The 13,261-nt window shown below is 31.5% G+C and overlaps 2 protein-coding genes across 6 annotated transcripts in view; both read right to left on the bottom strand.

The window, feature by feature from the left end:
- The window catches only part of LOC109351709 (myosin-binding protein 3-like), an 8,706-nt gene extending 691 nt beyond the window's left edge, over positions 1-8,015 (bottom strand). For 2 of the 4 annotated variants that reach the window (XM_019593286.1, XM_019593278.1), the window contains exons 1-2: positions 6,953-8,015; positions 5,500-6,641 (exon numbers count right to left, since the gene is read on the bottom strand). In XM_019593286.1, coding sequence (XP_019448831.1) covers positions 5,545-6,641; positions 6,953-7,523 — 1,668 coding nt within the window. In that variant the 5' untranslated portion in view covers positions 7,524-8,015 and the 3' untranslated portion in view covers positions 5,500-5,544. Of the gene's footprint in view, positions 1-4,920; positions 5,303-5,370; positions 6,642-6,952 lie in introns of those variants that run through there. The other 2 variants (XM_019593298.1, XR_002108270.1) reach the window with 2 other exon arrangements.
- The window catches only part of LOC109351762 (60S ribosomal protein L13a), a 15,847-nt gene extending 2,586 nt beyond the window's left edge, over positions 1-13,261 (bottom strand). The window contains exons 1-4 of one of the 2 annotated variants that reach the window (XM_019593383.1): positions 12,920-13,261; positions 11,648-11,764; positions 11,438-11,525; positions 10,801-10,966 (exon numbers count right to left, since the gene is read on the bottom strand). In XM_019593383.1, coding sequence (XP_019448928.1) covers positions 10,823-10,966; positions 11,438-11,525; positions 11,648-11,764; positions 12,920-13,191 — 621 coding nt within the window. In that variant the 5' untranslated portion in view covers positions 13,192-13,261 and the 3' untranslated portion in view covers positions 10,801-10,822. Of the gene's footprint in view, positions 1-10,628; positions 10,967-11,437; positions 11,526-11,647; positions 11,765-12,919 lie in introns of those variants that run through there. The other variant, XM_019593375.1, reaches the window with a different exon arrangement.

Here is a 13,261-nt window from a genome sequence, read left to right as displayed (position 1 = left end):
AAGCGCAACTCGGTTTAGCTTGATAAAGATTTGCTCAGCTCGAAACTCAACTCGAATTCGATACAAGTTATTTTTTTAGCTCGAGTTCGGCTCGGTTAACGTTCACGAACTGTTCGGTTTAGTTCGAATGGTTCATTTGGATAACTCAAATAACTAATTCAATTTAACTTTGAGTCAGTTCATGAACCTAACGAGTCGAACTGTTGGGAACAAGCGAACAATCAAATAGTAAAGAGTATAGAGACAAGAGAATAACACAAGAGATTTGGTAACGAGGTTCGGCCAATTGTGCCTACGTCCCCGAGAGCGTTGAGTGGCTACCACTATATATTATTAGAGAATAAGGATTAGTGTTTTACTATTCTTCTCCTTGTTACATTAGGTTTACATAACATCAATATATATAGCCCTCTACCCCAACCCCTTTACATCAGCCCAAGCTCATAATTTGTATTGTTGTTATCTAGAGATATGAGTCATTGCACAACACTTAGAATAATGTAAATATAAAATGATATTAATAATGTAAATACATTTTATAATGTCAATAAATCTTCTCTTAATAATTACTACGTAAGTCATATATAGAATGATATAATTATGTAATAGAGAAAGAGAAAATTATATTGATAATGCAAAAAAACTAAACTCATAAACTAATCTGCATAAAAGATAAGTAATGTTTTAAGTTATTCTCTATTTATATATTATTTTTAGTATTATATTTATTTTATAATCATTTTGTTTTTTTTTTTTTGCTAGTTAGTTACTATTTTTAATTAAATTTTGTTTGAATAACTAACATTTTTATCTTTATTATATATCATTAGTTTTCTAAGATTGAATTATTTATCTGTTACATAATTATGAAATAGATATGATTGAGTTTTAGTTTTAATAGTCATTTGATTTTTAAATCGTTGTTCTGAATATTGAATAGCATTTATAGTAATAATATATTAATAACATTTCTCCGATGTAAATTTAATATTCATAATTGCATATATGTAACTGTGTAATCTATAACCAAAGATTAAATATGAAATATATTGGAAACACAATTATCTCAATTCAATTCTTATCATAAAGTTAAAACTAATTGTTAATGGAAGGTTCTAGGCGTCAACAATTATAAGATTCCAATTTTATCAATTCAAATCAAACAAAATAATCTAATCAAATAAAAATCAATATATTTAAAGATTTCTTTCTTTATTATCTTTTAATGTCTTTCAATATATTGGTTAGGTAGACAAATAGAATGAAACTAGATTACAGTTGAAACCAGTGTTGTGAGAACCGGAGTGGACGGTCCGACCAGTCTGACCACTGACCAGACTACAAATCTCTATGGTTTGCGCTCTTAACCGAATGAGAGTTGGACCGCCTCGAACCGAAGAAAGTCTGGTCCGACCATGTTAAACCTGGAAAGTAAACTAGACATTTCACTTAAAAATAAGAAAAAAATGGAACATTACTCTTATATTTTATTTTACTGCGATCCAAAAAAGATAAAAAAATATTACTTCAATATAATTATATATAATTATTAATTACAAATTTTTTTACATGTATATATAACTATATATTTATAGATAAAATTATTAATTATGTATGTAATCACCCGGTCAAACCGAATGGTTTAACTGTTTAAACCATTTAAACCGGTTAAACCTAATACGGGACCTCTCCCGGATTGACATTCGGCTCGGGTTTCACAACATTGGTTGAAACATATAATGAGAAACGGTCATAAATATTAATAGGTCATATTTATGAATCCAATTAGAAATTAAATATTTTCTTTTTGGTACTATTTTTGTTAGTACTATGATACTTAAGATTGATTCCAATGTACGATATCTTTTCATTGAAGTTAATAGGAATTTCGACTTAAGTGTGTATATAAAGTAAAGATTAATGAGTCAAGTTTCTTTACATGAAAAAAATGAGATATCTTATTCATAAAGAAAAAGACTTGCACATTATACTGTAAACCATAATATCTTAGTAAATTTGTTCAAAGTATCTTCAATAACTATTTTTTCAGACAATAGTTGAAGAAATATTTAAGGGTATAATAGTACACATGCTTGTTTTCTTTCTCATCAAAACTTAGCGGCTAAGTTCCTAGACAAAATAGCACCTCAAAGTCCACATGCTTGAGTACATAAATTATAATTCATGAAACAATATATTGTAAATAACACAACACAACAAAGAACAAATTATTCACTATTTTTTATTATATTTAGTTGTTTCATATGGCAATGCATATCTCTTGTTTGAGAAAATAGTAATTCGTTTAAAAATAAAATTCTATAAGCAAAATAACATATGCACATAAAGAAAAAACTAACCTACGTATAATGTTTCAAGGAAGACAATTCACTCTGGAGTAAGAATGAATCTACAAAATAAAAAATCAATGAAAAATTAGTAAGAACATATCAGTAAAATAAAAATAGATCTACAAAATATGAACAAATATATAAAATAAGAACATATCTATAAAATAAGAACAAATCCACGAAATTAACAAAAAAATAATGAAGAAGAAGAGAGAAAAATTGTTGAAGAGAAGAAGAGTGGTGAAATGAATGAGTGAAAAAGTAGAGAGAGAATGAGTGGTGAGACATGAAAGAAATATATGGAAGAGGGAGACTCACTTTAGTTTTTGGAGTGAAAAAGTCATCCCAATTTCAAATCTCTTCATTGAGAAAATAGTAATTTTGTTGAAAGAAAAATCTATAAACAAAATAAGAGATGCACATAGAGAAAAAACTAACATACATAAATGTTTCAAGGGAGACAACTCACTCTTGAAATAAAGAACACATTTACAAAATAAATGAAAAAATCATTGAAAAATCAGTAAGAACATATTTAGAAATAAAAGCAGATCTACAAAATATTAACATATCTACCAAATAAGAACATTTCTATGCAATAAACAAACAAAAACAATGAAAAAGAAGAGAGAAAAATTGTTGGAGAGAACAAGAATAAAATGAAGGATAGAAAAGTAGAAAGGAAAATTTTGAATGTTATTAATGAATGTTTTTGATCTTACGTGTGAGGTTGTACATTAAACGATTGAGATATTTTAAGCGAGAATATTTTACATGAGGTAATGACATGTGTTCCTAACTGACATGACAATAATTTTTTTATTATATTGATATTAGATTGGAAAAATAGATAAAAACTAATCTAAAATAAGAATGAAGATCGTTAGTCCCTTTTGTTCCTTATCTTTATGTGTCAAACCAATAGAATATCACCATTTAGTAAGAAAAACAATTCATTTTAAAATAATTTTTTCAAACACAAGTTTTCCATTTCTCATATGTAATCCTCATTTCAAATGACACCCCAAAGGAAATGTTATGTTGGAGTAGATGAATCATGCTTGACAACAAAGACACTATAATTAAGCGATTGTCTCAGCCTTCACCATTGATGGGAATCTACCATATTCGTATCACGTATTGTGTAAGTGAAGTAGATTTGCCAGGAGGATTATAATAGAGGAGATTACCATTTTATGAGATTATCATATCCTCCCTTCATTGAACATACGAGGATATTCATATTGGCAAACAATATCTTCATTTTTATTCGGTCTCACACATTATTTTATAATTTATTACAACTCCTTATGAAATTAGAACAACATCTATTTTTTCTCACAATTACAAATATTATTCTTATTCTTTTTGGGTCCCATAACATCTACCTTTTTTCCCACAACATCTACTGCTCTCCTTTTTCCTTAGTTAAGAATAACCAAGAATTATTTTTATTTAACAACAAAAGTAAAAAATAAGAATGACACAATGAAGAATTGAATAAAAATATTCTTATTTCGTTAAAAACAACTATTGTAATTGCTCTAAGAGCCATAACGAAGAACAAACATGACAAGGTTGCCCAAGGGGTTTTAGTGGGGTAGGGCTTGCTTTCATCAAGAGGCATCATTTGCCTAGTGACACCATTAATTCCTCAACTAATAACAAATTAAATAATATAATTTTTTTAATTGCTGATATTCAATTAGTTTGGCAAAAAGATACATGAAAAAAGTGGGACAAATAATCTTCATTTTCTATAATAAACCTAATTATTGTTTAAAAACACCATCTCATCTTCAAGCAAGGAGCAGCATATGGGCCCATATTGCCTATCCAAGATATCATTAGTTGAAGACATAGTTTAGAAAACAATTTAAGACATGAGTGTCTTGTCCCTAAATCTTCATCTTCAAAGCTATAAGATTTATATATCACTAAATTATGGCCCTCATTCAAATACAAAGGAAATTGAGTGAGACCCACAGATAGGTCAAACTAGGAAATAATGAGTATTCCACTCTTTAACTTCACCCGGATATAATCAGTCTTCCACTCTTTAAATGACCCTTGCACGAGAGCAAATATAGCTTGACCAGTTTTGGACTAGTTATAAGTCCAGCCTTGCCAACCAACATCATCTTCATCCTTGATAGCATCATGAGTACCTAGAACATCCATAAGAAAATTCTGAAGGTACAATACAACATCAAAATTAAACTTCACAAAACAACTCAAATGCTCCGATGAAGCTCAAAGAATTAGGACACAATTGAGAAGGAGGCACATGCAAATGGCCAAGGGCGAACATCAGACACTCATTTAAGGGTAGGTGAAAACCTGCCTTCTAAAAAAGTGTTTCATGTATATAAAATACTCTATAGTCGTCTGAACTGTATCCAGCTCAAATTCGGCCCGTTTATTTAACGAGCTCAATTTTCAGCTCAAGTTCGGCTCATTTGGTTCATGAACCAAGTTTATCGAGCTCAATAACGAGTCGAATTTTGAACGAATACCGAGTTGGTCCGGTTCATTGTCAGCCCTAGTGTCAGGCAATATCTATACATGTAAGAAATGTTAATATACAAGAAACTATCCTTTCAATTTTATCGATCGGTGATACCATAGCTCTTACGATTCCGACCTTGATGACTATGCTTTTTGAGTTCTGATGGTTTCCTTATGTGGAGTAGTGAATGGTTAAGGAGAGAACAGGAAGCACTGTACTTGAACAAGATTATTTATAACAAAAGTTCTTCTGATTACATGTTCACTATTGTTAATCAAATTGTTAAACTCCTTAGGTTTTCGTTTATCATCAAATATGAGACTTTAAACTTTTCAAAGTTCTGCATCCAAGATAAGAAAATCTAGCTCATCATAATGATAATCCACTACCTTGACTATGTCCATAATTCGATTTACTTATTATAGAAGCAAATATTTGTCGTCTGCCGCATACATCTTAAGCATAATTAGAAACCACCGAATACTAGAAAGAAGGTACAAATAGAATCACCTTACAAAGCTTAGTCAACAAAAATATATGGCCACGACTAAAGAATTGATTCACATTCATGCTTCTAAAGACAAACTTGTTCTCGATAAAAAATTAAAAGTGCGCTCTATAACAAGTCTTAAATTATACCTTAGCTGATGAAGGAGGCAAGGAAGCCTTTCTTAACTGTTTAATTTATATGAGATAGTTTGCTATCTCCTCCGGGAGCTTCAACCGGCCTTTTTCGCTTCCTCCATTCTCTGCAGAAAAATTCAACTTTTCCTTTTCTAGTTGTGCCATCCTCAGCCTTTCTCTAAGTATTTCAATTTCTTTATCAATTATTAACTTCTCAGTATGGACTGTATATGACGAATCGTCTCTTGATTCAAAAGGCATAGTTTTGCATCTTGAGTTCGATAACACGGATGACTGAATAGTTGGACCATCAACGCTAGTACTTAATGAAGAGCTGCTGATCTTTTCATTTTCCTCTTCCCTGAGTTCTATGTTTTCGTCTATGACATGGACATCGAGAACATCAGGTTCAGTATCATAAAAGGAGCTATGCAGATTGTAATGTGCTTGATCCTTTTGTTGTGTGTTATTCTCCGGCTCTTCTCCAACTTCGGTATTAATACAAGTCTGAGCAACCATATAACTTGAAAAAATGTTTGATATTTCATCTTCCATAACCATCGGCATGGTGGTGCTTTCTGTTTGTCGTGGATCTTCACGAGTTTCAACCGAAATAGGAGGTCTTTGTCCCCATTCATCAAACAGCACCGTTCGCTTTCCACTTGATCGGTCACTTCCTCTCGTATCCAACTGCCTATACGCCTCAAGTTCCTTTTCCAGAAAGTGATTCTCCATTTCCCTTTTTATAAGGATATCTTGCAGAACATTCATCTCTTCTTCGTCATAGTTGACTCTTTCTTCTATCATCCTCTGGTATTGCCGCATTTCCATTTCCGCCGATGCTTTCTCCTCCTGCAGACGCAATATCATAGCAATGGCTTCGTCAGCGGCAGTAGCAGCTGCAGCTCTCTCCTTCTCTAGCTCAAGGTAAAGAGCAGCATAGGCAGCTTTCTCTTCTTCAAGTGCATTTTCCAACATTTTGATATGAGTCTCTTCATTTCCAACAATATGGACATTGTCTTGCACATTACTCATGAAGTTTTCCGACGAAGATGAATATTTGTCATGTCCTGGTCTATCAACCATCGATCCATTAAATTCATAACAATCACTAGTCTTTTCATCCAAATTATGGCTACTTTCGGCATCTTCAATGTCTAAATAACAGGACGGTAAAACACAGAAAGTTAAAAGCCAATATCCAGCATGCATTAAATGATAAAAATACACATAACAGGTGTTCAATTCAATAAGAATGAAGGTTCGATAACAGAATTTTACGAGCACAACTTTTTCATCTTTTAATCCTTTCCAAAGCCTACGAATATCATTTGTCATTATAATCACAAATGTCGAACTATGTAAGTTTGCAAGAATCATTAATATGCTAACATAGCTGATCGTATTGCAAATTCACATTCACGGTATGTAACTCATATCGTTCAACGAAAATAATTATAACACTTACCGAGTACATTAACTTCTTTCGCTGAAGCATGAGTTCTGCTGGAAATTGGGGCAACATCAGACTGGAGATTATCAGCTGGAACAACTGAAGATAATCTCCCAGGGTCATAATTACCCCTCCTCGTACGCCGAATTCCAGACCTTCGTTTCGGATTCATAATCCTCTTTCCCTTAGCATCGTAACCATTTTCCTTATCAACTACGGAAAGCAAATGTGGGACGGAACATGAACTACAAGATGGCTCATCTTCCACTATTTTGTCACAGGCGTTGCAGGAATGACCCTTCACCCGAACAAGATCAAACGGAAACCTTTTCGCAGCCGTCACTTGAATGGAACATAACTTCCTTGAAGGCCATTCAAAAAGTAATTTGTGAACACAGAAATTGCTATTCCTATATCCAAAACTACCCTTGCAAGGACATGGGAAATAAAGTCCAAAAAATTTGAACAATTTGGAAGCAAAAAAAGCAAAAGCTGATCCACATAGCAAGAAATAAGCTACAACAAGGTCAATAAAAGCTCCAATAAGATCTCCAAAAGTCCAAGAATGAATTTCCTGCAAAGCCATCTTATCTTATCTTTCCCTTGAGAGCTCAAAAAAACAATCACAAGTGCCAAAAAAACCGAACTTTATGAAGACCCACTAAGCAAAATCCAAAATTTTCACCAACCCAGAAATCAAAATCAAAATTGAAAAGTACCCAAAAAGTCAAAAAGCCATATTCACACAGAATTCATATCAAAGTAGATGGTATGAACAACTTAAGAAAACAACAAAAACCCACAATCATGGTGTTGAATAAATCACTAATTCACAATTGCAACCCAATTCCTATTATAGAAGAAGATTAAAGAAGCTTAGCTCAAAAAGAAAACCTGAATTTTGAGATAATTGAGGATAAGAATTAACATGAGTAGGTAACTAGGTGAAAAGATGAGAAAGAAGAATTGTTTTGTTGATTTTGTGAAATGTTCAATGCAACTAACGGAGTTCCAACCGACTTCATTTTTGTTGTCGAGTTGGACAAAGACTGTGACATTTGGCTGCTTCCGTTTCATACAAGGTCTAGGATAAGAGAATAAAAGGTTTTTTGTTTTGTACTAAGAGGTATCCTTCATCCTTTTATCCTCATTTTGGCTCAGAAATTAATTCATTTTAAATTGTGTATTTGTCTTTCTAAATGAGTGTTAGCTAATTGAACACTAGACTCATCCTCGGAATCTAGCAAAACTTTATTCCATTTGACTAACACATTATTGATAGAGAATAAAAAGTATGTAATTACTATTCATGGTTTTATGCATTTTATTCTTCATCCGTCATTCATATTTAATTGATTATTTAAAAAATATAGATGAATAATACATAATGTGATAAATATATATAAATATCTTCATATTTGACATATACATATATATTAATTTTAAAGGATAAATTATAAATAGAAATAGAGCAATGATATTAAACTATTAAATACTGTTATATATTATCGATTGCGTTTCTCGTTATGAATTAATTATTAATAAATAAAGTATTACAATTATTAGGAAGAGGATTTATAGGCAAATAGTATTATTATTTAATTATTTACTTAATAAAGTAAAGTGAGATATAACTCCCCCATTAACTGGTTGTGCAAAAAGGTATGAACTATGAAGGTATATTTTTAATGAATAAAATAAATTGAAGTGTATCCTGATTTAGTGAGAGGTGCCTCTTGATCATGATTGGTGACGCAGAATCCAATGAAATATATTGTAAATCCATTAAAGATTCAATCCTTTTTTATCACAATTCATATATTATACATATCGGATCTATGATTTAGAGGTAGAGTATACAATATAGATTAAAAATAAAGAAGAAAGAAAATTAACTGATTCAAATAAGATAGACAAAGAAACAATTGAATATTTATCTCGGCATCATGAAGTTCCTTAACTTGTATATACACGACATTATAAAATAATTTCCCTCCCCTAAAAAATACTTTGATCCAAAATTAATTGGAAGTGTAGAGCAACATCATTAATATTTAATATCAACAACGTTCCATCCATCTTTTTTATTTATGAGCAGTTAGAGGTTGGAGGCTGGGGTTTGTTTTATTATGATGGCTTCATGAAAAAAGAATGGATATTCTGAAATTATGAACAAATAATACAACAAATTCACCAAAGCATTTACTAATTTCCGAATTTATTTGCTTTTAGATAAACATGTTTTATGACAACTCTACCCTTAACAAGGAAGAAATCATATGACCATATATGGTGAAAAGGGCTCAAAATATTAGAATTGTTTCTCCCTACTCATTATCATATTTTTTTAATTTCCTACATTCATCCCACTGAGTCAATCATGTCCACAATATTCAAATTCGAGACCTTATTTAAGGGGAATCAAACATATACCACTTAAGCCAACATTTTTTGGTATTCATTATCATATTTGTGAATATGTAGTATAAGGGTAAACATTGAAATTTAGGTTGTCCTTTCTTAGATCAAGGTTAGTGTATTGTGTTCCATTGTTCACAGAATTTGAAATGAATATCAAAGGACAAAAATAAGTGTGATAATATATAAAACTTCTACATTGTCATTCTATACATTTTTTTCTCTATTATTATTCCATTTTTACAAAATATTATGTTAGGTGAACTCATTCAACTTGGAGCACAACTTTAGACAATTTACAACTTTAGACAATTTATTTGAAAGACAGAGAGCCTATACAAGGCAAAACGGGTATTGCCCACGGGCACGCTCGCATATCTTTGCGAGTAGGAAATACATTTTTTGTCAATTTGTTCGTTTTGCCTGCTAAGTTTGCGGGCATTTCCGTTAGGCATGCGGGCGGCCCATAAATATAATTTAAGAAAAAAATAAGAATATTTTAAATAAGTTATGATGTAATGTGATTTTTATTCCCGAAAAAAAATTGTAATCTAATGTACTTTGTTAAACATAAAAAAATTGTTAATTTTTTATCTTCAACTACTTTATTTAATTTATTATATCAATTTTTTATTTTTTTAATTATTCAACAATGTCCACGAGCCGCCTGCAAGCTCATTTTAAAACAGGGCATTGAATTTTGTCCGTTAAGCCAATGCAAGCACGACCACACCCACTTAAATTTTTGCAAACATTTGCGGGCGTGGGCTAAACAGGCCGGACGGCCCATTTTGAAATTTCTAGTAGAGCCTATCTATATTTCAAAATCATACATTATTTTATAATTTATTAACTACTTATAAAATAAGAACAATTACTTTTTCTCTACAATAATGTCAAATATCGTTCTTATTCTTATTTGGATCTCACGACCTACTATATTCTTAACCAAACATCTACATTTTTGGTTCTTTCATTGTTTTTATTTCTCTCTCCTCGTTCTTATTCAAGAAGAAAATTCACAAAATAATAATGTCACGGTGGAGCTATTTCGAATATCCTTAAGAACAACCACGATGACTCTTTGGGACATTCCACAAGCCTATCTAGCTATTTGAATCAAATCGTCAAATCCACATAATAATTGAGAGTTCTAATTGGAGTGGAATAAATTCTCATTTCTACAGGTTTGTCAAATTTCATATATAAGAGAAGATTAATTGAATCCATGTCAAAAGTATTGAAGAAGTTTAGATTCTTCAACATGTGAAAATGGGCATCCTCAAAACACAAAAGATAAGTTAACGTGAATGGAATAATTCTACAGAAACATAGATTAAAGAAAAGCTTCAAAGTTTAACAGAGATATAAGCTCAAATGACAAATGCAAACTCCAAAATTGAGTTCAATTCGGTATATAACTCAGCTTCAAAAATTGAAAACACTAATAAAGGTAAATAGTACTACTCAATACTTAACAGGAGCAAGGATATCAAGTTGGGAACCAAGTTTCTGTTGAGCAACTTGCTCAGCTTTCACCCTCAATTTGTTCAGCTGCTTCTTTCTCTCATAAACCACTTGTGATCTTTCCTTTCTCTTCTTCTCTAGCTCCTGTATAAGCATAAAACAAATCTCTTTCAGCAAACAAATTTTTCGATTGGGAAAGCACAAAACATATATTAAAACGGTACATTTCCAGGCTCCAGAATCATAAATTTGGTTCCCCCTTTTATTGGTCGGCAAAAAAAGAAGTTTCAAAGGTTCGAAAGAAGTACTAAAATGTGGCTAAAGAAGGGTCTAAGAATAAAGAGAGGCTAAAATTTAGGTTCCTCCTTAAGACTAAATAAAAGTGTAACTTCACAGATCATTATATTTCTAATTCTGAGTAGAAAAAATAGTTACCGAATCCCAAAATATCATATACAAACAGAAAACAGATACAATGTCCTTGGAGTCACCAAGGATTGAAGGAATTAAATTATATCGCCGTATAAGTCTATTACTAGCAAGATGCAAAATTTAAAGATTAGTGATAGGTATCAGCAATGAAATAGAAAGCAAAAGCTCAGAGCAGGAACTTGCCTTGATGGTATCATAGTAGTTCCATCCAACCTCGGATGACAATTGACCAAGAAGACAATATTTGTGTCCTTTCTGAAGCCTCAAGACCCTGATTTCATCGATCAGTTCAGTATTCGTAAGAGAAAAGTAAATAAGAAATAAAATAACATCGTGATTTAAATAGACTTGTGAAATGGTACCGTGAAAACGGTTCGGAAAGATAGAACTTACTTCAGAGCATCAGGGACAACCAGCCTCTTCTGCTTGTCAAATGGAGGAGGGATACCCTCATAAACCTTCAAACGAGCAAGTGCATGTTCCCCACGCTTGGTTTTGTGTGGAATCATTCTATAGAAGTAAAAATACCAAACACTTAGCACAAAAATGTACTCGATAAACATTTCAGTAATAAGCAGAAAAACTTCGGCAAAAGACATGTGCAAAGGATTTATTGTTGAATTAGCATGCAGTTGATAGTTTTAGTTCATACATCAGTCACTTTTCTTCAAAAGTTCCAATGTTTAATTCATTTATTTTGTTTATCATGGTAAAAAAATCACCAATAAATCGCTTCAAGATAATTCAGTCATCCTCAACACGAGGGAAGAGACCATTACCAAGGATTCAAAAGAAATTACAAAATAACATCGAACAAAACAGCATCTCATACGTATAAAAACAAAAAAAATCACCGACTTGGAAGCGTGTAACAATGTCGTTTAAAACAAAACTGAACAATAAAAACCTCTTCGACCTTTAAATCTTAAACCAAAAATAGCATCTCATACGTATAAAAACAAAAAAAAACAAAAACAAAAACAAAAACATAACAACAATGCTGACTTCCACATTAATGTACATAAACCTAGATCAAGTTGAAGGTAGATTTATTAATTGAGTATAAAGATCTCAGCCACTCATAATATTCAATTCAATGTTCTATATACCAAAATGTGCATTAGAGTAATAACAGCAAAAAAAATGACTAGCCACTCCAATTTTTTCTAATCATAACACAAACTAATAATCATAACCACATACACAAAGCAAACATAATCACAACATGAAAAAATAATAATTCATCATAATCATAAAAACATATATCTCCATCAACATATTCAATTCAACCTATATCAACAAAATAAGTAAAATAAAATCATCAAAAATCACAAATCCAAACAATATTTCATTAATTGAAAATAATAATAACAATAAATTACTGAGAATCGAAAAAAGAAAAACACATCTCCTTCAACATATTCTATTCAACTTATATCAACAAATTCAGTAAATAAAAATAAAACTTTTTCACAACCCAACATTAAAATCACAAAACCAAACAACATTTCATTAATTGAAACATAAAACAAACAAAATTTAAAAATTAAAAACATATTCTATTAAACTTACATCAACAAAAACAAGTAAAATAAAATCATCAAAAACCACAAATTCAAACAACATTTCATTAATTAAACCAAAAAAACAAAATTTAATACTTACCCACGAACCGTACGCCAGAAAATCTTAGAAGGAGCACGAAAATGAATAGGACCATGAGAAGGTTTAGTATTCATGCGTTTTCGAAGAAACCTCAAATACTTCATTTTCTGTCTAACCAAACCACCTGATATACAAATCTCTTCGCTTCTCACTATCACTACTTTCTGACCATTCAGAAGCTCCTTCGCTACGATCGATGCAAGACGACCTAGCATGTGGTGGCGGGCGTCAACCACCACGCGCTTCGCACAGATTCCGGATCCTGAAACCATTTTTCTCTGTTTCTTCTTCTGCTTCTTCTTCTGATTCTTGTGCTGCAGCTTCTGTGTGGGGAAATTGAGG

Source organism: Lupinus angustifolius, chromosome LG01 (assembly GCF_001865875.1).
Source record: "Lupinus angustifolius cultivar Tanjil chromosome LG01, LupAngTanjil_v1.0, whole genome shotgun sequence".
NCBI lineage: Eukaryota > Viridiplantae > Streptophyta > Magnoliopsida > Fabales > Fabaceae > Lupinus > Lupinus angustifolius.
Note: the sequence above shows the minus strand (reverse complement) of the source record. Positions and strands in the feature narration are given on the sequence as shown.